Raw genomic sequence first — 24,275 nt, 5'->3', positions numbered from 1 at the left:
AGTAGAAAATACTCTTATAGTCAAGTTTACATGTTTGATAGATACTACCAGATTTATTCCCTTTCAATATGGTATTGGGTATTACTAATACATAACTTATAGGTACAACTTAGTTGAACAGGGTTTGACAAAACAGTGTTTTTTTATACTGGCATATATGTATTAATCTACCACACAAGTTCTACAACCTTGGCGAAAAAGGTTGCCACACCTGAGCGTTAATTGGCCAACATCCTTCCCCGCTCCCCTATTGCAATGTTGATTTGGACAAAATCGTCATCGTGTCTACATTTCAGTCTCCCAACATTGAAAGATGGGGGGTGGGGAAGGGGAGAGTCTAAATTGAGTGTGCATGCATTTTTGCAACTATTATACAAAGATAATGCGGTACTGTGACATATTTACCTCTGGCGATTGCTTTATTTTAACACCAGCACGGGCTGGTGTGGCAACAAATTTCCGCCAAGGTTGTAGGTCTATATTCAATATACCTTTTTTTTAAATAATTTTTACAAACTTTTAGTTACATGGTCATACACATCATTTCCTGTAACTTCACATGCTGAAAACGTTTGTGAAAACTAATTACATAAGAGGGTTCAATTATATTACCAAACTATTCATAACATACTGGGAATACACAATGAATAATACAAAAGCACCATGAAATTGTATTTAAATTAGTTTGGCTAGCCTATATACATTATTACTAGTATACAGACCACTGAAGAATTAAGGTACCAATTATGTCTACCCTGTATCCTAAACAAAGACAAATTTGCCAATTATAATACCAGCAGCCATAGAATACCTGTACCCAGACCCTAAAGCTCTGATTTAAAACCCAATTTGTTAAAATTGGTTGATAATTTAAGATATGGTGATCGAAAACCCAAGGAAAGAAAGAAATCAAAAAGCTTCAAAAGTTGCACTTTAATGTTCTAACTTTCTTGTTGCAGAATACTTTTGTGTACAAATCAACAGGGCACCCAATACAGCAATCTGCAACGTTTGAATTAGCATCTTCCTTCAAGTTGGCATTTTGAATCGTTGTCTTTATTTATTGACCGATTTCAATGAACAAGGTCTCAAATCCAAGCTAAAAGATGCAGCTATTGGATGCCGATTCCAATTATGACATATCTGTCTTTGTTTAGGATTGACAGGGGTGACAATAACTGGTACCTTAATTCCTTTGCATTCTGTATAAAGGTTTGCTTCATTAAACTAAGACTTCACAATAAATGATCAGCTCACTTTCCACAAAACTGGTGTTGTATTTCTACTCCTTTTCAGTCTTTTAGAGGATCATATAGACCTTTTCACTCAAACAGTAATCACATGTGTCAGCACATAATATTTTCAATATGGATGTGAAATGCTCAAATGCTGGACCCAATATCAATCGGTGTCTGAGAAAAAGGCCTATAGGTAATACATAACAATGGAAATAAGTGACATCTGTATATAAGTCCTTGCACAGAGAGGAGTGCAACAACCCCTAGGCATTTATTACAGACAATACAGTACCGTACATTGAAAGTATAGTCTCAATGCTTTGCACAAGAATTGAAATATGTCATCAAAGCCAGAGCACAACCATGCCACTATACTAGGTGGTGACATTTTTGGCATTCCATGTGCTATTTAAAACACAGTAAATTCACAATTTAAATCAATTTTTCATGCTGCCAATTATTATCCAATAAGTTACAAATTAAATTACATTAACCACTGACATGCATCTTTGAGTCTCTGGCAATCAGCCCTTGCTGACATGGAAGACAGGTTGAATTCAACAGCAATATTTAGAATTATTTGCCAGATTGTTTAGAATATGCTCCCAAATTAACATTCACAAGTGTACTTGTATGCACTGTTTTTGGGAAGTTCCCATTGAAAACAAAAGAATTCTGAATTATATATGAATAATATATTTTTGTCCATACTTGATGTGAAGTACACTTTTAATACAGAAACAGAAAAATAGTAAATCTTCTAACAATACATTTATATAATATTTAATATTAACAAAATATTTGGCTTTTGAGTAAGCCATTTCAAGGAGGCTACGGCCCATATTGTAACTATTACTTTTTATATCATGAAGGAGGCAGCCTATATGCTTCACCCTAGCAGGCCTTAAGACAATGCAAGAAAATATATGTGAGGATCAAATGATGCAAGCCTGAGAAATTACAATTTAAATGTTGTTTTGGGGGCTCGAGCAAACTGACATGAAAATTGAAGATAAAAAGTCAAGACTCAGCAAGGTCCCTGGTCACTGGATTACCGGTTTTAACCACTGCACTACTATGTGAGTTCACAGTTGGTACTCGGGTAATCTCAACTAACATCCCCATGATATTATTATCATGTTATAAACTTGATATTTTCCTTGCTACACTTTGTTCAACTCGCAATAGGCAAAAATGATTTGGTTGTCAATGAAGTCCCAATTTAGGGGTGCGCTATTAGATATTCAGGGTGGGCATTGACATTAGCGATTTATTTTTTGTGGCAAATTTTTATTTATCCATATTTATTATATTTATTTTTTTTTCCTTTTAACTCATCTGTGGGGCAATTTTATTAATTTTTTTCATCTCCTAGTGGGCAATTTTTTTTCTGAAATCTAAAATGGTGCAACGCACACATAAATTCACAAAGTGTGCATTGGTCATACATGCACCTAACTGTGTGTATGCCATTCTGAATCAATCTGTTGTAAGTCTTTTCTATTTAGGAATTGAATAACATAATAGGAACTGTTGAGCACAGGCTTTATGCTAAGTCACTTGAGATGCAGCCATCAGTACAGACGGCGAAAGTTGTGAGTACTTTTTAAATGGATTTGTCAAGCAAAAATGTTTGAATTAAAGGCTATATACCTTTTCTACAATGTTTACCTCAATGTAAGACTCAAATCCAAGTTACAACATTTCTAATTGGGCACAATTAAATATGCTAGAAAAGAAAACAGGAGGGAAAAATAAGGAAAATTGTGTTAAATAATGGTACCCTACTCCGAGACAAAATGAAAAAAGAAGTCTTTAAATATTAAAATAATCACAAAATTAGTATCAAATTATCTTAAATTCTTCTCAATTTCTTAACAAATTAATGAAATTAGTACAAAAATAAACATGATTTATATGTCAACTTAAATAACCTTTGTTTTCCCACTTTTAAGAAGTTAAAGGCCCATTCAGTGATTTGCTCATCCGGATGATCATAAAAATCACACCTTTGTTTGTGTCAAAGATGTGCTAACATAGTCTGCTGGCAGTTAAGCCAAAAACCATATATTAAAGACAAAATGAGACATTTTACATTAATCTGTAATTTCTATACATGAGTAGAGAAATTAACAACATGTATTTAAATGGGGCTTTAACTTTATCAATACTGCTGGTTTCCCTTTTTTTGCCAAATGTTTCATAGCAAAAATACATGATGATGATTTTAATGACCAATCCTTCACTCTTAGGCAATTTATAAACAATTTTAATTTTTTACACCTTCAGTTCACCGGGATCACTGAATAGGCCTTTAAGATAAGAACTGAAATAATGCTGGTCATTTGATACAAATTATATTTTGTAAGGCAATTCATGAGTAGGGTGTACACAAATGTAATGCCATAAATAAGTCTATAGACTTCAAACAGACAAGGCCTATGAAATAGCACAGTATGCGATTCAAACAACCAATTTTAAGTTACATTCCATGGCACATTCACATGAATGACACAGGCTGGGTGGTTGGGTGAGGTTGTCCTATATATGTGTTGCTAATCTCCACTCTGGTCCAGGGAAAGCGCCACAAAATGTATTATTTTGTGGTTATTGCTGGGATTACGGTTGATAAACACTTTTGTTCATAATTACTTGTTCATATTCATAAGTCTTTTGAATCTCATGTAGTTGGTTCTGGTTCTGTTGCTGGTTCCTCCATCCCATTTTCTACAGCTAAGGCTTGTAACACAGGCAGTAATAACTGGAAAGCATCCTGAATGTATGAAGAACTATTAGATGCCTGCAATTAACAAAAATGTTACTATGATTATTTACACTGACTCTGAAAGATTTCACACATCATTACTCTTCTAAACTGTCTGTTTTCTGAATCACAGGAGTTCTAGTTTTAAATGTCCATAGTGCTATTGTATTTTTAAACACTTCACATGAAACATTATTCTTGCTTTCCCTATTGTCTGCTCAGCAGGGTTTACTTTAACGCACAAATCACATATTGCTTACAAAAACGGTAACTCCTAAATATACATACTTTGTTATAAATGCCTTTCAAAAATAAAAATACCCCTTGGGCAATGTTTTGGACCCCTTCAGGGGAAAAATTCACAATTGAAAGGGTCCTAAAAATTTGAAAATACCCCTTCAGCAAATGGTTAAAGAAAACCCTGCTGCTAAGTTCTTCTCCATACTATCTACTTCCCAAATCACACACTTACTTGCTCACTCACTCGCTCACTTACTTGCTTGATTACTCACACAAAAACTCACACACTGACCTCCCCAACACACGCTTGTATCACCACATTTTGAGGACATCAAACTTGAAGAAATGTGTCCTCTGAAAGGTGATGTGAGATGTATTAGATGTTCAACATACTGTCCTAAGAAGAACACAGCAGGAGTGGGGGGGGTGCATGATACACATAATATATACCCCTAACTTATGTTACACTAGTTACTGCAGAGCACATACAGAAGAGTTCAGTAACAAAGTATGATACACCCTTGTTGCCTTGTGTTTGTAAGTCAATATTGTTATTGATATGGGGATTATATATTTTAGTGTTCATTTTATTCAGCTTTCAATTCCATACTCACACTAATTAGTGCACAATTATTATATTACAAAGTATCTCATTGCATAAATAACAATATTGTAAAAGTGGAAATTTCGGGCAATTAATTTTTCATGCCAATTTTGAACTGTTTCCCTTGTTTTTAAATTAGCGATTCTAAGTTTTCTTACATTGACCTGTACACAAAAGGAATATATTTGCGTTATGTTATTTTCGCGGTAGCAGCTTGGAGCGTGAAAAGTGCTAAAATAAATGTAGCGCAAAATGTCCACTTTTACAGTACAATACACAAGGCGGCCTTTTGATATATAGCATTTTGATCTGAAATCATATATGAAAAGTCTTTGATTAGCAGATATTGGTCCTTGGAACATAGAATATAATTCATGTTGAATTCACAGGATGTAGAGTAAGCCGGCACATATGCGTTAATACATGCACACCTCCCCCTACCCACACACCCATGCTATAATGGGTCTCGTCTCAAGTTGAGAGTAACGCCATGTTTGGATTTCACGGTGGAGTTTCAAATCGCACACACTAACAAAATCCTACAGGGCATACACATGTACAAGGGCGATTTGTTAGTGGGATTAGGTTAGTGCACATGATTCAAAACTGAAATGCAACATGCCATTATTCTCAACTTGAGATGAGACACACTATAGATTCCAGCAGCAGTAAGCTAGGAATAAAATAACAACCTACCTCTAGGTAGATGTTTGTGATGATAGGATTGACAGACTCTGACGCATTCTCAGTACTCTCATCATTGGCCACCACATTAAGACGCTCACAGAACTTTCCTGCGAGACTACTCAATTCAGCACACAATGTACTTGTAAGTCTGAAAAAAGAAATTGATACATCACACATTAGTGATATGCAAATATTAGCAGCATAAAAGTTCTGAAGAGGTCATATTAACCCTAACCCTTCCAAGCATTAAAACCCCTCAATGCACACAGCAACTGCAAGCGCAAGTATCTCCTGTGATGCAATTGCGTCATCATGTAAAAACACATGTAGGGCATGGAAAGCATGGCCAGCCAAGGTACACCCCGGTCATGTGTCTGGCACTGGAGGGGTCTGTGGTTCTTCCCTCTCACCAAAAAGAACCTAAGGGAGTTGTGGTTAAAGAGTCCCAACCATCAAATAAACCATAAATTACACTATGATAAATCCACCATACTGGATTGTTATGAATGGGGATCAAAGAAGTGTACCATAATTTTGCATTGCAGAAAGCCTGGAATAGAATGACAATTGATATCTTTATGGACAAGTGTCACAAGTTTGGTTTGCAGCACATCTAGCTTGTTATTGCCACTGCAGATGTCACTCAAAATGCAAATAAGCATACTCTTTATATTAAATTGAAGTTTGCCAAGCACATTACAAAGTAATCCACAGGTATGCTAATTCATTGTTCTTGAGAGACAAACAAACATTTTATCCAATATAACCTCTAAGTTTAAACTGTGCACTTTTTCTAAACTAATTCAATGACATTAGTTTACATGCGCAGGAAGCAAATCTCCTTGTATTGTAAACACATATTTTGCTGTAAACATATTCTGCATAGGCAGATACACCTGGCAGATACGCCAGACAAAAAACAACTCGGGACCTGTGTAGGGAACTGGAAAGATGTGTTACAATAAACTTACTTGGACAGACTAGTAGCCCTTTGTATATGACTTTTATGTTGGTCCTTATCTTGATGTAACAACATCAATTCAGCTGATTTATGGAATTGTTCAATACTCCTAGCAGATAACTCAGCAACAGTCTCAATAGCTTTGATATGAAGCTCCTGATGATGGCAAAAAGTAAACAGGAAAAAAATATTTAACAATAATATAAAATAAGATAACAATAGTTTAAAATAACATTGTTTCTGTATTCCTATTAAAGTTTAATCATTTCATGATCAAGCTTTTATCCCAATACCTCATAATTCTTCGGTTGCAACACATAGTGGCGTAGAGTGATTTTCCAAATTTTCCGTTTCACATAGTGGCGTATAGGTTTAGAGCTAGCTATTATCCTATAATAGTTATTCCTTTTTAACTATTAAAGATACAGTTTAATAGTTTGAACCTTAAAGTTCAATTTCAAATGCAATTGGGCCACTGAGAGATAACAATGGAGAAGTATCGACACCGTTACTAGTAGCATATCCTTCAAAATCGTTTTGACCGGAAATGTATTTTGTCCTTCATGTACGCCACTATCTGTTGCGACCGACGAATTATGAGGTGAACAGATAGAGGAAGACAGCTGTAAACTATAGATGAGTCTGAATACTTTCACAATAGTAACAGAATACAATGAGGGGTATCAAACCCCACATTCTAACATTGTTCCATTACCATATTTGTTCCAATTAGCACATTTGGCAATATTTAAGTGACACACTTTGGTGGGGTGGGGGGGGGGGGGCTTATTACAACAATAAATGAGAGTCAAATTTGTGAATTTACCCACATATACAGTGTATCTCTGAAGTCAAAATGATCATAATTTTAAGCTAAGCTGGAAGGTTAGGAAGGTAATTGCAATAACATTTGAAAGAATGTAGTTGTACAGGTGTTTTAAGGAAGGGGCAATAATTATTTCCATTACAATCATTTCTTTTTCTTTTTCTAAAGATGTAAAATGTTGCAAGCAATAGATGTGAGGTGGGATACACTACTATAGTTGATGGTCCTCATGGGAGGGGTCGTCAATCCACATTATTACTTCCTTGAGTTTCAAAAATAGTACACATACCTTTGCATCTTTCTTTTCACCGTCTTCTTGCACTTTTTGACATTCCATTAACCATTCATGAGCACTCTTCTGGACCTGCACAAGTCAACATTGCAGAAAGGAATAGAACAAAAAACAAATAGTTACATGTGACTTATTCAAGTACTGTTAATACATCTTATGCACATCAGGAAAGTCTGCTTCTTGGAACTTATGGCTTAAACCACAGAATAGATTTTTATGTACTTGATGTAAGATTAAAAAATGGTTTAAAAAGACTATCCACAGGCACAGTATGAGTCATTCAAGTGGGTAGGTGTAGCCCTGATACTGAGCATGATTAGGATTTCTCATGTAGTCCACTTTCATAGCTTCTCTCCTCTTATGAAGCTCCACCGCAGAAGAACTCAAATGTTTCCCTAAACTTGCAATCATATACAATTTGCAGTTACTGACAGATTTGCCAAGAACATGGTATAAATGTTAAGAATGGTAATTCTTTTGGCATTTTCACTGAACCAAAATTGCAACATACACAATTTCAGATTGAACACTGCCCTAGAAGCAGCATTTCACTTGAAATAACCTGGGTTTGTTTCAATAACAATTTACCTTTTGTAGTTTATCTGGTGTAGCTGCCACACAAACACCAAACAGATGCTCTGTTATTAGATTGATAAAATCTTGTTCATCTATCGACTCATCTGAAGAAAAAACAAAAACAATATTGTTACTCAAATTATATTTCAAATGAGGACAATTAAAACAAAATTAGAAATCATATTACATGTTGAACTTCCAATACTATGTGGAAGATAATTTAATCTGATTATATGAATGATATATCAAAATAACAAATATGAAACTTTTTCTTCTCACCATATCCCCCACCCCAATGAAATACTGGTGATAAATAGTTTATCTCCCATCAGGTTATTAAGAGTGGTCAGTTAACTTAGTACAGTTTTCAATTCACTCTGATTTCTTACCCCAGGCTCAAAAAGTTGGCATTTAGAAAGCTTCATCCAGACCATTATGGCACTTGCATATGGGGAACCTTACTTGTCTTCCTGAGAAATGAACTTTTTCCAGCCTGAGCCTGTTGTAAAACTTCTTCAGATTCTAGGTCAACTTTGAAAGCATCTGTGTTAGCACTGAGTTTATTTCTTGATAGTGAGCCGAGTAAACTTTGTACTTGCATTTTACTCTGATTTTCTTACCTAACTCATCCGATTCCAGATCTTCAACTTGGAAAGCATCTTTGATCTCCTCTATTTCAGTCTGAATAGCACTGAGTTTATCCCCTGATAGTGTAGACAGTAAACTATGTACTTTCATTTCACTCTCATTAGAGAGCATTTCAAGAGCTTCCAGGTGAGCAAGACCTGTCATTCAATTTATAAAGGGTTAGTTGTGTCTACAGCATGAAGCAGTCACTACACTACCAATGTGTCCACAGAGTTATACTGGAAGTGGAGAACTCTGTAACACTCTGGGAGGCTCTGTAACGCCACATATCATTGTGATTACCACATATTTCCAAAGAGCACCCAATTACAAACTATCCTCATCTATATCCCTTTAATTATTCTGCATACAGAAGGTGACATTAACAATTTTCTTTTACAGTGTTAAGCCAGTTTTGACATCAATGGGATGTTCAGAATAAAAACCAACTCAATGAGATCAGTTTGAACTTGAGGATTGATCAAAAGGGATCAGCTTACATACACATTACCCTCTTGCATTCAACCAGTGAACTACCTCCATTTCCTGGCTAGTGATGCTAACGCAACCATTTAATCCTTTAGGGGCTATCATTTTCTTTGGAAGGGGGGTCCCAAATTTCCCAAAAGTCAGCATCTATAAAATTGCAACCCCCTATTTCGGCAACAAAAATGTTATGACCCCCCCCCCCGCCACCGATACACCTTACCCCCAAAACAGGCTAAAATTGTATTGAAATCAGTCTTTTTGAATAAAATAAATACACTGTCTGTGGTCATCTTGTGACTCCCTACATTTTGGTCATCAAAAATTTTATGACCCCCCTATTTTTCAGGCATGAGACTGCACTTTCCTAAAAAAAACTGAAAAAACTGAAAATGCGCGTGAAATTGGGCAAAAAGTACCAAAAACAGGCTGAAATTAAATAAAGTTGCGGAAATTTTGACTATAAAAAGAACTGAATTCAGTTTTTAAACTGAAAATTCTCATGCCTGATTTTTCTGTCCAAAAATTTATAACCCCCCTGTATAATTGGGACCCCCCTTCTGAAGAAAACGATAGTCCCCCTATTTCCTAATGACAAACCTTGATAATTATCAAAGAGTATGCCAAAGTGGACCTTCTCCATTTCTCTCTGTTCTTCTTCAAGTTTACTAGCTGTTTCTGCTGATTCCTTAGCTTCACGTAACATCTGATAACAACAAAATGAAATATTCAATGATAAAATATCTGTCCCCATATTAGTTCATTTCAGTTTTATTTTCATCAAATTCCAACCATGGTAAGTAATACTAAATTACAATGATCATGAAAGCTTTCACAAATACCAGTTAACATGGAGAAAATTATGAGGATGCCACTGAAACAATGGACATGTTATTGTGGCACCCTTTACTAAGGTCAGTATAAATAATAATGAATTAAAACATATATCACACAATGTGATATTCAGCAAGTAGTGCACATGGTTGCCAAACCTGGGATTTAGTATCCCATTTAGGCAACTTTTAAATCAACTTGACAATGGCTACCACAGCTTTGTGACATTTGAGTTTGAGACAAATTCTCATCAAAATCTCTTAATCCAGAGACTATTAAATGCTACTGCTAATCCTACAACTAATTAGCCTCTCATCATATGTAAGAGTTGATTTACCTGTGATACGTTCATAATCTATTGTGTATTAAAATAGTTAACTCACCTGTGATAAGTTAATAGAATCTCCTGTTTTCTTACTGATGTAGTCCCTTTTCTTTCTAAATCCAGGGTCTCCTTCTTGAAGCACATCCATAGTTTTCTTACCAATCAACTCCAGGGCATCCAGTCCACCACTTACCTACACAATTTGATACAAAATAGATGATACAAAATAGATGATAAAAACATGTTGGCACTATGACAACCAACCCACAGGGCCAAATAAAATAAATTCATGTTTCCAGTAACCCGCCCGTCCCTTTTTTTGGTGCTGCAAATTATTTTTTTATGCCACTTTGGGAAAAATAGAATTTTTCAATAGTCGTCCGTGTCGAAATTCTGATATGAGGTTGTTGGAAATCACATTTATTTAAATTTAAATAGATTAATACTTGCTTCAAATACATGATCGTATGATACGTACATTTAGAAATCGCAAGCTCTCTAATATATGTGTATATGTTCGTGTAACGTGTAGTATGATACGCATCACATAAAGGATAATATTACAAGCCAATATATACAATAATACAGATTTAAGTGTAAAATTGGGTTGGAATTTCATTTATGTGCATATAAAAATTTTTCCTTCCTTCCATCCCAATATGTTCAGAACCTGTTACCGAAAACAAAATTTTATTTTTAGTAGGCCCAGGGAGGTTATAGGATACAACAGATGTGTGGAATCACATGTGTCTAAAATGTCACATTGCCTTGTTCATTGAATTGAATTTTTAACTGTACCTCTGTAATTATTGATCAGATTAATGAGAAGCAGATGTAAAATATTTAATGCAACATACCTCTTTAAAGAAAAGTGATAGACATGTTTAAAAACATGTCTATTTCAACTTTTTTAGATATGCAAATTTTTGTGGAGAGCGTGTCTTTTGCCTTTGGTACACAAGGCCCGGGGTCAATTTTCGGCAGTGGAGATTTGATGGGATATCAACTTGGGAAAAAAAGTCTGAAAGTATTTGGTAACATCTGTATATTCAGACTTCCCCTTTTCCTATGAGTATGATACATTTAGAAGTGGGTAAATGAATCATGAAAGTACTCCATCCTTTGAAAGGGATGTTTAGCCATCGGTCCTTTGTACAGAGAGCCATGCAGGGTTTATACATGTATCTCACAGGCAGTTTAAAAAAGAGTAGGGTGTTAACCCCTGGCTGTTCCCAACATGTCCTGGTGTTCAAATGGACCCCAACTGAAAGAAGCTTCACGAGAGAGGTTATCCAACAACAAAAAATCAAATTGTGAATCTGTCAATAAATATGAACCATCCTGAATATTTGAAGTGCTTTCACTACAGAACAGATCATTTTGGTGGTTATGATCAATCACAGTTTGGAGCTAATACCGGTCAATCAGGTAGGAAATTAAGAGGATGACAAGATTTTGAATAAATAAGGTGCCAGATGGATAAATATTTCCAGTCTGTGTACCTCTTTGACTCCACTACCCCATTATTATTAAGGCTGTCTATATTATACATTTTAAAAACATTTGGGAACCATTTAATCGTGGAAACATAATTTTGTTCTTAATGGTAAATTCAACGGATATCAACGTCTCCATTCACTAAAACTTTTAAAGCACCAACAGTCCAATGATATTACTGTGTCCACATTTCAAATATTGTGCACACTCTTTGTTAATTATTTCTAATTGTTTTAAAAGGATCCAGCCATTGTTATGAACCATTTCTGATTGTTTTGATACTACAATAGTTTTCTTTTTTCTGTTTAATTAAACATATATAACATTAAACAGCCATACATTTATGCTGTTTAAATCCAACCACCTCCATATTTCTCACCGTTTTCTCAACAACACTTGTCAATGCTGTGGCCCCATATGAAAACCATCCACCAAGAGACGGACTTTGAGCTGGTTTCTCTTCTTCACTGGTTTCAACACTTTCTTGGGTTTCTGCAAGGAAGAAATAATAATTTGAACATTTTATAAAACTTTTTTTTGCAGAGGAATGAAGGACTCATTTAAAGCAATTGATAAAATGTGATTACATCAGATCACTGCCATTTACAGAAAGTCACTGACAACAGTGACCCAAGATCATCAATCAGGGATGCAGCACTGGACAGGTGCAGTATCTTTATCAGCCTATAGCCGTGTTCAGACGGGCTTAGGGGTAAGTTTGTGTTAAGCTAACACAAAGATACCTCTAAGGTAGCTTCGTGTTAGCGACCGTCTGAACAAGTATCGTGTTAACTACCTCAAAGCTTAACACGGAAGATTTACCACAGAGAAATCTCTGTGGAAGCGCTAACAAAGCGATCGTTCCGTGTTAGTGCCCGTATGAACAAGATTCTGGGGTAAGCTTGACCTTATGGATACAACACTTACAATTTCGCAGTATTTTAAATTTCTTAACATTATAAATTCACAATAATTTATCTCCGTTTCTCACCGAGAATGAACATGATAAAAGAAGCACCACAAAAATGAAAAAAAAAAAAAAACCTAACAAAACAAAACATTATACTGGTCAAAAGAAGATACGGAAGAGCTGATATAAGTGTGTTGAAAGACAAAGAAATTGAGTGGAGAAGAAAATAACAGCTAAAAAACATGTGTAGGACATAATTGCCCTGAAACTAAGAGACATCGGCTTCCACAGTGTACTTGCAGTATAGCAAACGGCCCTAAAACTTCCAGGAAATTCCTATATTTACCACGAAGTAAAGACCGAGCGTGCAGTTAACACGGAGTGCTTAGAGTTAAAGACCACGAGGAAGGACCGTGTGGACAAGTATCCGTGTTAAGTCATGACCTTGCACTACCTCCGTATTACGGTAACACAGAGGTAAGCTCCCGTGTGATCATGCCTTATATCTATAATTAATTGCAGGATCAGCTTCCTTAGTTAAACTGGGACAGCAGTAAGATCTCTATTCAGGAGAAAACTCTTTACACACATGCAAAACTATACAACATGTGTGTAAAGATCTATATCGTATGTAAAATGCAATAATTACGGAGATTTTGTTTTTCACAACCAAGGACATCCATCTTTGTATTAAATATATGAAATAAAGAAACAATTAAACAAACAGTCTCAGTCTGCGAGTGTGTACATAGGCCAGTAGGGGTGTGTGTGCTGGTATGTAGGTGAATATTGAGATCTAGGGGTGTTTATGTATGTACTGGTATGTAGGAAAGTTGGGGTTGGGGTGTTTTTTGTGGGGGGGTGTGAGGGTGTGTATTTGCATTTATATTACCTTGGTCTTCATCCTGTGAGTCTTTCTTTGCCTCTTCTTTTGATTCCCCTCCATCAGTTGTTTTCTCAGCTGTGTCTGGTAGTTCTTCAGGCTTTGGTACCCCAAGTTGTGATTCAACATTCTCTATTACAGATGACAAACCATGGCCTATATCATGGCACAAGAAAGAGGCAGATGCTTTACTATTTGTTGACACAATGTATGCAAGTGTTCATCCATTTTCCAGAGGATCCAGCTTGTCAGTTCACAGCCTTGATCAGGGCTTCATCCTTACTTTGTCTCTGAATAGGCCAACCTGCTATGTTACCAATACTAGGCCTACTGATGAGGCATGCCATGCACTACCCCATTGGGTGCAAATATGATCAGATTTGTATTTAGGACAATTTAGGATTTGTGTTTTGTGGCTACAATGTAGGAAAGAAAGAGTGAATTTGGATATCTCAAAATATTTAAGGGATTGAACTCCCTCAGTCTGCAGTGTACATTTTAGTTTGCCTATAAATTATGTACTAATAGTAATAATCATGATTTTTGGGCTGGATAGTAGTGAAAACGGAGAGTTTCAAATTTTGACTTGAATGATGATAAATCCTGGCCCTGGTATATGGCCATAAGGCCAATGATCCAACCAAAGATGAAGTTGGGTGCTACTATAATAGGCATCTCATATAGGTCTCTCATTTTCACACACATAATTTGTAGGTGATTTATCTTATTTATCTACTATACTAATCTAACCCAACATTCCCTTTGAAATTTGTTTCCACTAGCACTACAAGCTTATTTTTCAATGATATCTTTGATATAAGATCCACAATATTTTAACTTACCCATTTGAGACACCTTAGATGTAGCAGATGATATCAAAGATGAACCCCATCCTCCCCAACTTCCCCATCCTCCTCCTCCTCCAGATGCTTGGTTTTGCATGTTTTCTCCTTCATCTCCACCTCCTCCATCACTACTGGCAACAGCCAATCTATCTAGAGCACCTTCAATTGTCTGTGCCTCTGGAGCCTTTGGTTCTTCAGTTCTATCAGATTCATCCTTCTCTTCACTTTTCTCAGCAGATTTTTCATCTTGTTGTGTTGAAGGATCACTTTCCACTTCTGATGTTTTTGTCATTTCAGATTTAGTTTTCTCTGCACTATCTTCTGCTGTTCCCTTTTCATCAATAACATTTTCTTTCTCATCATTGATTTTCTGCTGAATATTGTCTTCCTTAGTTTGTTTTAATTCTTCAGTTGTGTTTGCATTTTCGACTTCATCTTGTGTCTCAGGCTCAGGTTTGGCTTCAATTTTGTCTGATTCATCATCACCTTGATGGTCACTGGACTTATCAGTTGAAGGAGACTCATCATTTCCTGCCGGCTGTTTTCTTTCCTTCTGTTTTTCATTCTTAGCATCATTTTCACCTTCATCTGCACTTTGGAATGGATCACTGTCACTGTCAGCCATTATGATTAATATAAATTCTCCACCTGCATAAGAAATTAAACATTTATAAACAATATGCGCAATGTATGTTGGTGAACATTAATCCAAATGATTGCTACCATGTCAGCCTATGCAATAAACTAGATTATTTTCTACATGTATGAATCAACACTTTTCTGCACAAATTTACAGTTTAAGTGTATCAGAGAAGTGTCGATTCATGTAAAACATTTATTTTCTAAATTTTATTGAACTAATTAAACACTATTTACAACTGTATTTTATTACATGTAAGTGATAGGAAAATGAACAACATTAAAAAATTATGAAACCATTTTACACAGGAAAAAGACATTAATGTACAACATCTTATTTGTACAAAGCACTGAAGTTACATGCTTCCAAAATTATTGATCTAGAGCTTTTTTTATACACTGGGTCACTGTACATACAAAATTGTATGCTTTTTTATTTGGAGCACCCCCAGTATGTAAAATAACAACTTGCCCAGCTTATAAACGAATCAGCTTTTTTGTGTGCTTTTTAGGTTTTAATTTTTAAGGACTCTAGCATCGAATGTGAAGCTATCAATTATCTTGGAATCAATCATCATCAATGAGCAAATTGAAGCTAGACAATCTTTGACAAGATGTAACTTTACAACGGAAAGCGCTATATAACAAAACGGTTTTCAATTTTGGCTTTCTTTACTCATGGTTAGAAATGATGTGGGTTGATGACAAATTTGAATTCACCTTTCTATATAAACTCATGATCATCATGTATAGCCTTTTGCAAAGATCCTTCGCAGTTGCAGTTTTTATCCACCTTGTACGCCTGCGTAAATTAAATTCAGTCACATGATTGAATGGCGAATGAGGTGCTGATGCAGTGTTTCAACTAGCCAATCAGAACCCAACTTCATGTAATGTTTACGCCATTTTAAACTGATCCAAAATAAAAACTGTGAAGGAATTTTGCAACAGAAAATAGCCTATAGAAAAATTATTTAAATTGTGTACATCGTGGAACATTCAACGCTTGTAACTCCATGACTAATTCTAAGTAATACACAACTTAACAAGAGCATACAATGCTACTCTAACTGATAAGGCCATTCGCACTTGATTATTAGTTTCCTGTAACTTACCGCCCGCATCCAAAATTGAAAATCTCAAAATAATTAATTATTTTATTTTTATTTCTTATTTTCTCCTTTGAAATAACTTTCAACTACTTCTACTTGCCACTTTAATAATATCAACATACAATAATGATGAATGAACAAAGAGTACAACTCCACCTTCACTTATTTAAATCATATTGTTGTGAAATAATTAAATGCCCGCTCTAGTCAAAACGAGTCAATAGTTGCTTGTAATAGTTCAAACGAAATAAAGAAAATAAAAGATAATTAATAATTAAAAGTCACCTCGTCACTTTTTCAAAATCTTTAACAGGAAACTAATAATCAAGTGCGAAGGGCCTAATACTCTGTGCGCGCGGGTCTGCGTGGCCATATTAGCGATGTTATCTGCGTTAGACATGTCCACATTGCTTATTATAGAGGGCGACATTCAATCCAAAAAGTTTGGACCACAGTAGCTCACAGTCAATGGCTTAACCTTAACTGTGTAATCCCCATAGGGAAATACAAAAATTTGAAATTTCGACACCAGAAACTTGACGACGTAGTCTAAAAAGTGCTGGTACTTTATCCTTGATACAGATGTCAGCATGCAGTGAAAGTTAGATTTCATAAAATAAAATCGCCTTTGTTTAAAATGGATCATCGTGGTAAAAAATGATGCATTACATGCTTTTTTTGTACAATAAGTCATTGTAAGGCATTGTCAATGATGGTCGCAGAAAAGTGCATTTTTTTAAAAACAGACAATTTGCCCATAACTTCGCTAGTTTTTGACCTACAGACATGGTTGACCCCTCATTTTTTAAGTTAAATAATCACCTTTTTAAACAAAATAATTTCCATGTGAAATATCCTACTTGAAAATTTTGTGAACATACCTATCTGCGTACTTGCAGCTTACTATGCACAGCCACGCAAAGAATATGTTCCAAGATGTGCACGAATTAAATAATTTTTTATAGTATGTGATATGCATGCATGATGATGACAGTGTCAGTGGTCAACACTGTCATGACTGTGCAGTGGCAGTGCATGTATGTGATGACTGATGTCATGGATGTGCCTGTCACTCTGCACTGTCAGACAGACAGACCAGAGACAGAGTTGGCAGTTGCAATTAAAATTGCTTGACAACAAAAACGATACAACAAATAATTTGACAGTTTATTAAGATGTTTACCTGAGGAACTCTCCAAAAAGCAACTAGAATATTATTTTATTTGCTCCATCTGTTGAGAGAAAGATATTTAGCCACGTCAACATTTACACTGACTTACATAGAGATTTCGCAAACTGGACATAAACATGACCTCCGACAATTTACTTCCGGGTTACATGAATTATTTACTACCGTGATGCATTTCGTCCGCAGCAAAAGAAAGTTCAAAGAATTTGTTTTGGGCCTTTAAATTATTTTTAATTGCTTGAAATGATACAATTTATTCTTATCTTTCAGGAAAGTGTCAAACAGTGGATAGAAAGTACGTCCGTTAGAAGTAATATGTAATTTTTCTTAGAGCGGATAAGTTTTTCAATGTGATGAGTTCATGCCTGTCAGATTTTCAACAACAGAGGGCGACATTTCCTTGTCAGAAATCTCAGCTCGAAATTTTCACGTAGGCAACTGTATGACAACTTTGATGAGTAATTTTTTTTTTTAAAAAGCATATTTGATCACAGGTAAGTTATTTACTGGATTGATGTTGTGTATAACATATAAATGAATAGTGAGATGTATGAAATTTGAAATATGCAGCTTAATCGTGGGCGGAAACCCTGCCAGATGACCTGCATCTAGAATGCGAGATTGCCAAATTTGACAGCTTGTCGGCACAGACATGATACATGTAAATGATTTGTCTGGTTCCATACAGCAATACGTAGTATTGCTGTATTTTGATCGCTACAGTTATAACAGGTTGAGGTACTTATCGTTCATATTGTAGTCAAAATGAGGAATGTGATTTACGGGAGGCGCGAGTGAAAGTCCGCCATTAGGCCTACGCATTTTGACACGAGAGTTTGTGTGTAAATCAGCTGAGCCTGATTCCCTGAACAAATGACAAATAGTAGGTATGATTCAAATTTGCCATCAAACTGCATCATTTTATATATCAAATTAAAGCCCTTGAGTAAAGAAAGCCAAAACTGAAAACCTTTTTTTCATAGCACTTTCCATAGCAAAGTTACATCTTGACTGTCATTTAAAGATCGACTTTCATCAAAAAGATTCAGCTAGCAAAATTCCCCAAAACAGCATTTCGGTGTTGTTTCTAGATCTTAGACTTAGTCTCATGATGATTGTTAATGGAACTGACTATCAAAATCCCTCTAAAATTCCATGTGCGATTGTCTTATCACCATAAATGTAGGTTTCCTTGACCGGCCAGTTCTTTTAAATTTCTATGACTGTAAATATGCATTGTGTTCTAGGCGAATTTGGCTGACTAGCAAATGTGTTAACTAAGGTTTGCCTGGCATACCTACAAATAGAGAAATTCGAGTTGCAAGAGAGCGTATTAGTCCTAAACCTTAAACATCATTTTCCGAGGTGCGGAAGTTAGTCTTGGGCATCATCAGTCTTTCGCACATCGCATATCGCGGCCAAAAACATATCGCGATATCGCCATCTGACGATATTTTTATCCATACATGCATGATCAGAAGTTCACTGTTCTACTAGCCCGAAACATCATGGCCCTGTTCCTTCCTCACTAGGGCCATGAGTGCCATACGTACGGTCGTGCGTCATGAATTGGGGTATAGGAAAAGGTGGCGGTGTTACATTTTTTTCAGGACATTCTATACCAGAACTCAAGAATGGAGAGGGGTACTAAACTAGTTTTGGTCTCATTTTGTTTCCAATTTATCTAGCTAACATTTTGGAAAGTAACAACTTCACACTACATTTCCTTCTTGAGATATTGCAATTCAAACGAAGTAGTGTCAGGGGTGGCGGCGAATACGGTTGAGGCGAATATGGTTGAGGCATGTGTTAAAGTATAGGGAATACATGTGTATTGATTTTTAGTGCCTCTCAAATTTATTTTTTACTCTAACTTCGTAACCCAGCAAGGTATTGGGATGGATTATGTACCATTGACCGCATTGTTTTGGTATTTATGTCTAGTAGGTAATGTGACCAATTTTACTCCAAGCTAGTTTAATTTGTTGTAAATGTGCTGCATTCTGTGTCATGGGTTCTAGGCTTTTACGTTACTGTACTAAGCATGCATTTATGCTCCGAAATGTTCTGAATGTCATATTTCTTGAATAAGTTACCCTACTTCTGGAAAAGTTATCATTTCTTAGAAGGAAATTTGATGAGGAATTCAAATATGCCATTGGTTTTTGTGTAGGGCATGAAGGAAAAAAGTTTTGATTGAAAGTATAATAAAAATCATAAAAATTTTATACGACTTTTGAACACCCTGTATCTCAGTTAGGCAACATAACTCATCATTACAAGTTTGCTTTTTTTGAAAGTCTACAATGTTATTAGCACATCTAAAAGGTTTTAACAGACCAGGTGTTTATGTTAGTAAATGGTCATTTTCACGGTAAAGGGTGTAACTTTGGATTTTTAACATTTTGATCCGTAGTTTTCTAATAAAACCACAGAATTCCATGATTTTTGGCCACATAAGTCATCTAGTTAGCAGCTACCTTGGGTAGCATAATTATCTTCGGGAGTTACTGCGTTCAGTTTTAGCAGGCTTAAATGTACCTAATATTGCCATTTTGAAAAACTGTAAAAAACAGTAACATTTTTGTAAAACCCTGTGTTTTCTTCAGTTAGTTCATGGATAATTTTTCTTATCCTGAAAGTACGGTCATATGTTCAGTAAACACTGCCACATTAGATTTAATTGTGAACAGCCCTGTATTTTTGAGAACCGGACTTCGATATTTGTCGTTTCGGAGGCTTCATTTTCCGTTAACAATTGTTAACAAACTTTGTGGGTATAGCTTTGGTTCATAATTCTTGGTTATTTCTTCACTTCTTCTTGATTCATAACAGTTGATATCTTAACTTGAAATGGGTAACAAAAATTAGTTGATTTGCAAGCTTTTAAAATTTTTATAAAATCTTGACTTCAAAGAGCCGATTTTCCGTTAACTTTTTTGAAGCCTCTGAAACAAACTGTTCAGCAAGCTTGGGCAAATATAAATAAAAGAGCTCATCCAATCTATTATCAAAATGTAGCAAAGTAGATCCTCAAGTCACTTGTTTTTAAATCATGGAGATATATATCACCGTTTGAAAATGGGACCCAATACAAACTTTCCGTTAACAATTGAAGCCTCCGAAACAAATGAAGCCTCCGAAACAACAGTAAGCTTAATTATCATCTATGCATATATCTAAATTGGTATGTTCCATATTGATATCTGCATTGTAATTGTTGCATGATATGTGCAGAATGTCATAAATTTAAAAAAAATTGATATTATGGTTAATGCTTGAAAAATATACTGATATCCAAGAAAGCCCGTTTCGAGGCTTCACATGCAAATAACACCATACTTAACAAATGGGTGAAAAAATTACCATGTTATAAATCTACAATATCTGCCGCATAGAATCATTGATTCAATACACACAAGAAAATAACAGCTTAGATGATCCCAACAGTGTTGTTTTCAAAAAACTACTTCTGCAATGTTTAACCATTGTTAACATGAAGCCTCGAAACAAAAAAAAAATGACTTGCTGTGATAATTTAATTTTTGTCACAACTGAAATTCAATACTTAGAAGCAAAGCATGAAAATTGGTAATTGTGATATTTTTTACCTATTTTTTCATGTCAACTTGTAGTAGTTAGCCAAATATTTTACTTTTATGATCACCTGTGTTGTTAACTGAAGCCTCCGAAACACAAATCGCTTGAATTGCCAATTCTAAAAATAACTCCAATTTCTGTGAAACTTGGCTGGGAGGTTCCTTTCATCAAGTAGTATTTGTACATGAAGTTAGACATTTAAATTATTTTAGGAACCCAATTAAAACTTAAAAAATATGTTTAAGGTTGGGAAATTTCCATTGCAAATGACCCTTGATGTTAAAAATTTTCAAAATTGCAATTACAAACATAGCAAAACATGGTATAAAATTTAACTTATATCTGTTGACTTACTTTGGAATGGGATTTCACATGTATTCCATCTTTCATGTCATAATTTTCTGAGCTTATGTAAAATACATTTTTCTTAGATTTTAACCAAAATGTTATGGAAATGTCAATTTTTTATCAGAAATCAAAAGGTTTAAGCCTTGAAACACTATTTTACTGGAATTTAAGTTGCTTCTATGCATGATTACAGTAAACAGAAACATATTTAAGTGGTTTGAAATTTTGACCCTAAAAATCAAAAGTTACACCCTTTACTGTGAAAATGACCAAATAAGAGAGGAACAAAATTGTATACTTTTTGAACCAAAATTTAACTTTTCCACCCTATATGACATTTGTGGCACCCTGTATATTGACCAAATATTTGTATGTGTGTATTCCTGGTACTCTAAGCTTTACAGACTTTACAGTGATATATAATTTGATAGGGTTTTGATGAACAGAATATGAATTAGATCAGTTTAAGTACAAATGCATGTACATGTGTAAATTGTTGAATTTTTTAGTATGTAACGCATTTGGCCCCCAATTCATGGCGCACGACTATACGTAAAAACGGGGCACCGTGAAGTCACGTCGCGGTGATGATGTCACACTGACGGCATCTATTTATAGGAAGAATTCAAAACACGGCGACGATAACAGTCACAAATCTGGTCTTTTACATCCTCAAATGTGCTCAAAATTTACGAACATGCACCAAATATGTTTTGTTTAAGTCTCATCTTCATGTGAGGAATGGTAGGAAGTGGAAAAAGTGGTATTTTATGTGTACCCTGGACCAGATATGCTCAGGATGAGTCTCAGACCTTCGTACGGAGAAGGACAGTGGAAATCGTAGTGACGGAGGTGTACATCGTGGAACATATGGCTGTGCGTAGTAAGCAGTTGCGTAGTAAGCAGCTGTACGCAGATAGCCTCGCTAATATGGACGCGTTGTACGCGCGTGTAGTTAGCATGATTAGTTGAATGTTCCACGATGTACACAAATTTAATATTTTTTCTATATTAATGATTTCAAAATGCATTGAATTTGAATGCATTTTTAAATCATTAATAGAGTATGACATGAATACAAATTATCAATTTTCATAAAAATACAAAACATTTTTTTAATTTCTGAAATTTTTGAAAATTTGGGGGTGGGACTTTACTCGAAGGTGGGACTACATGTATACTCGCGTCAGTACGGTACGTTGGCTGTGGACAGAAGCTGGATGGTAGACCATATATCGCCTGTCACTTTTCTTACATATTGTCATCGTGATAAGGATTTAATATCGCGATATATCGCAGGGGGCGATATCGCCCAAAACTAGCGGAAGTACACCAAATTGGTGTTTAGAGTGTGATCGGAAATTGGGTAACATTTGGTGAAAAAATAGGATTTATTCAAATTTCCATAAAAAATGGTTTTAATTTGGCGGAAAGGATTATATTTTAATAATCTAAAAGAAAAAAAGAAAAATTTGTCGCATAAATTTTGTGTTTTCCGTGCCGCTAAAGTTGCGTGCATTATTTGTAGCGTGAGGGACGGACACTATGTTGCATTTTTATGAAAATACTTCTCTTAGGAAGAGATTATATGCTATTGTCAATTTTTGTTTACAGATTATTAGTACAACCCTTGCTACAGAAAATATCAATGAGATTTGTAATTGGATGTCTTCCAGAAGATAGGAGGGGTCATGGAAGGTGAACTCTAGAAATTTTGTCCGTCCCTCACAGATAAAAATCCAAAAAAGTTTTTTCTCTGAGAAACATTTCAAGGAATTAAATTAGCATACCCTATCTATCAATATTAGTGCTCACCTTACTAGAGATAAAGAAACTAAAATTCCCAATCTTTAAATCTAAGAGTTATTAGTCCTTAATTAATGTGAGGGACGGACATGTCCGTCCCTCACACTAACTTATTTTGGATGTACAGGTACCAATGTATGTTGAGTGAAAATATTTTTGTTTACATATCAATAGTGCAACCCCTGCCACATGAAATATCAATGAGATTTTTAATTAGATGTCTTTCAGAAGAGAGTTGGAGGTCATGGAAGGTGAATGCTAGAAATTTTGTCCGTCCCTCACGGATAAAAATCCAAAAAGTTGTTTCTCTGAGAAATATTCTAAGGAATTAAAATAGCATACACCCCATCTATCAATATTAGTGCTCACCTTACTAGAGATAAAGAAACTAAAATTACCAATCTTTAAATCTAAGAGTTATTAGTCCTTAACTAATTAAGGGACTGACATGTCCGTCCCTCACACCAACTTATTTTGGATGTACTGTACCAATGTATGTTGAGTGAAAATATTTGGCCACTAAATATTAAACCCAATTCTTCTACCCAGTCAGAGAGTCTGTCTAAAACAAATTCATGCCAATCCCAGAAGGTCATGCTCCCAAACATTTGGAATTGAAGATCCTGTTGCTAAAAAAGAGGGTCTGTCCGTCCCTCACACCAACTTATTAAAATTAATATTATTGTTAATTACTGCTTCTTTATCAGTAAAACTACAATTGGATATTGAAAACAAACAGCATGAAGTAAAACTTCTGTGTAATTTGAAATTAAAAGTGAAATACACACTGAATAAGATATTTAGGCCATCATATGTCCGTCCCTCACAGACAAGCTGTCCGTCCCTCACACAAGTATTTAGTGGGGATAATCATATGATATTTCCACTGAACTTGAATTATTTTGACAACTGCATTTCATTTAGATGTCAAGGATAGCATTAGGGGTGGATTTGGAGAAATCTTGCCAAATTTGAAATTTTGTAAC

The 24,275-nt window shown here is 35.3% G+C and overlaps 2 protein-coding genes across 2 annotated transcripts in view; one reads left to right on the top strand and one right to left on the bottom strand.

Moving 5' to 3' along the window:
• Positions 1-3,308: 3,308 nt before the first annotated feature.
• On the bottom strand, positions 3,309-17,644 carry LOC140161330 (protein FAM114A2-like). The gene is made up of 12 exons (XM_072184811.1): positions 17,530-17,644; positions 14,593-15,243; positions 13,760-13,906; positions 12,337-12,449; positions 10,519-10,653; positions 9,902-10,007; positions 8,809-8,973; positions 8,201-8,292; positions 7,610-7,684; positions 6,505-6,650; positions 5,543-5,681; positions 3,309-4,038 (listed from the first exon to the last, which is right to left on the bottom strand). Exons 2-12 carry the CDS (start codon positions 15,218-15,220, stop codon positions 3,919-3,921), a joined length of 1,866 nt encoding a protein of 621 aa, XP_072040912.1. The 5' UTR covers positions 15,221-15,243; positions 17,530-17,644; the 3' UTR covers positions 3,309-3,918.
• A 304-nt stretch (positions 17,645-17,948) lies between these two features.
• Positions 17,949-24,275, top strand: part of LOC140161329 (probable protein phosphatase 2C T23F11.1) — a 54,795-nt gene continuing 48,468 nt past the window's right edge. The window contains exon 1 of the mRNA XM_072184810.1: positions 17,949-18,029. The gene's annotated coding sequence lies outside the window, so the exon portion shown is untranslated. The remainder of the gene's footprint in view (positions 18,030-24,275) is intronic.

The sequence above is a fragment of the Amphiura filiformis genome, chromosome 9 (assembly GCF_039555335.1).
Source record: "Amphiura filiformis chromosome 9, Afil_fr2py, whole genome shotgun sequence".
Taxonomy (NCBI): Eukaryota; Metazoa; Echinodermata; class Ophiuroidea; order Amphilepidida; family Amphiuridae; genus Amphiura; species Amphiura filiformis.
This window is presented reverse-complemented; position numbering and strand designations above follow the sequence as displayed.

Bases quoted from the DNA above. Each gene is read 5' to 3' on its own strand.
- LOC140161330 (XM_072184811.1), bottom strand. From the start codon at position 15,220: ATGGCTGACAGTGACAGTGATCCATTCCAAAGTGCAGATGAAGGTGAA. The intron at 12,450-13,759 runs GTAATATAAATG...TCTTCCTTGCAG, and splicing joins CTCACAGGATGAAGACCAAG to AAACCCAAGAAAGTGTTGAA. The intron at 5,682-6,504 runs GTAAGTTTATTG...TTCTTTTTTCAG, and splicing joins AGGGCTACTAGTCTGTCCAA to ACTTACAAGTACATTGTGTG.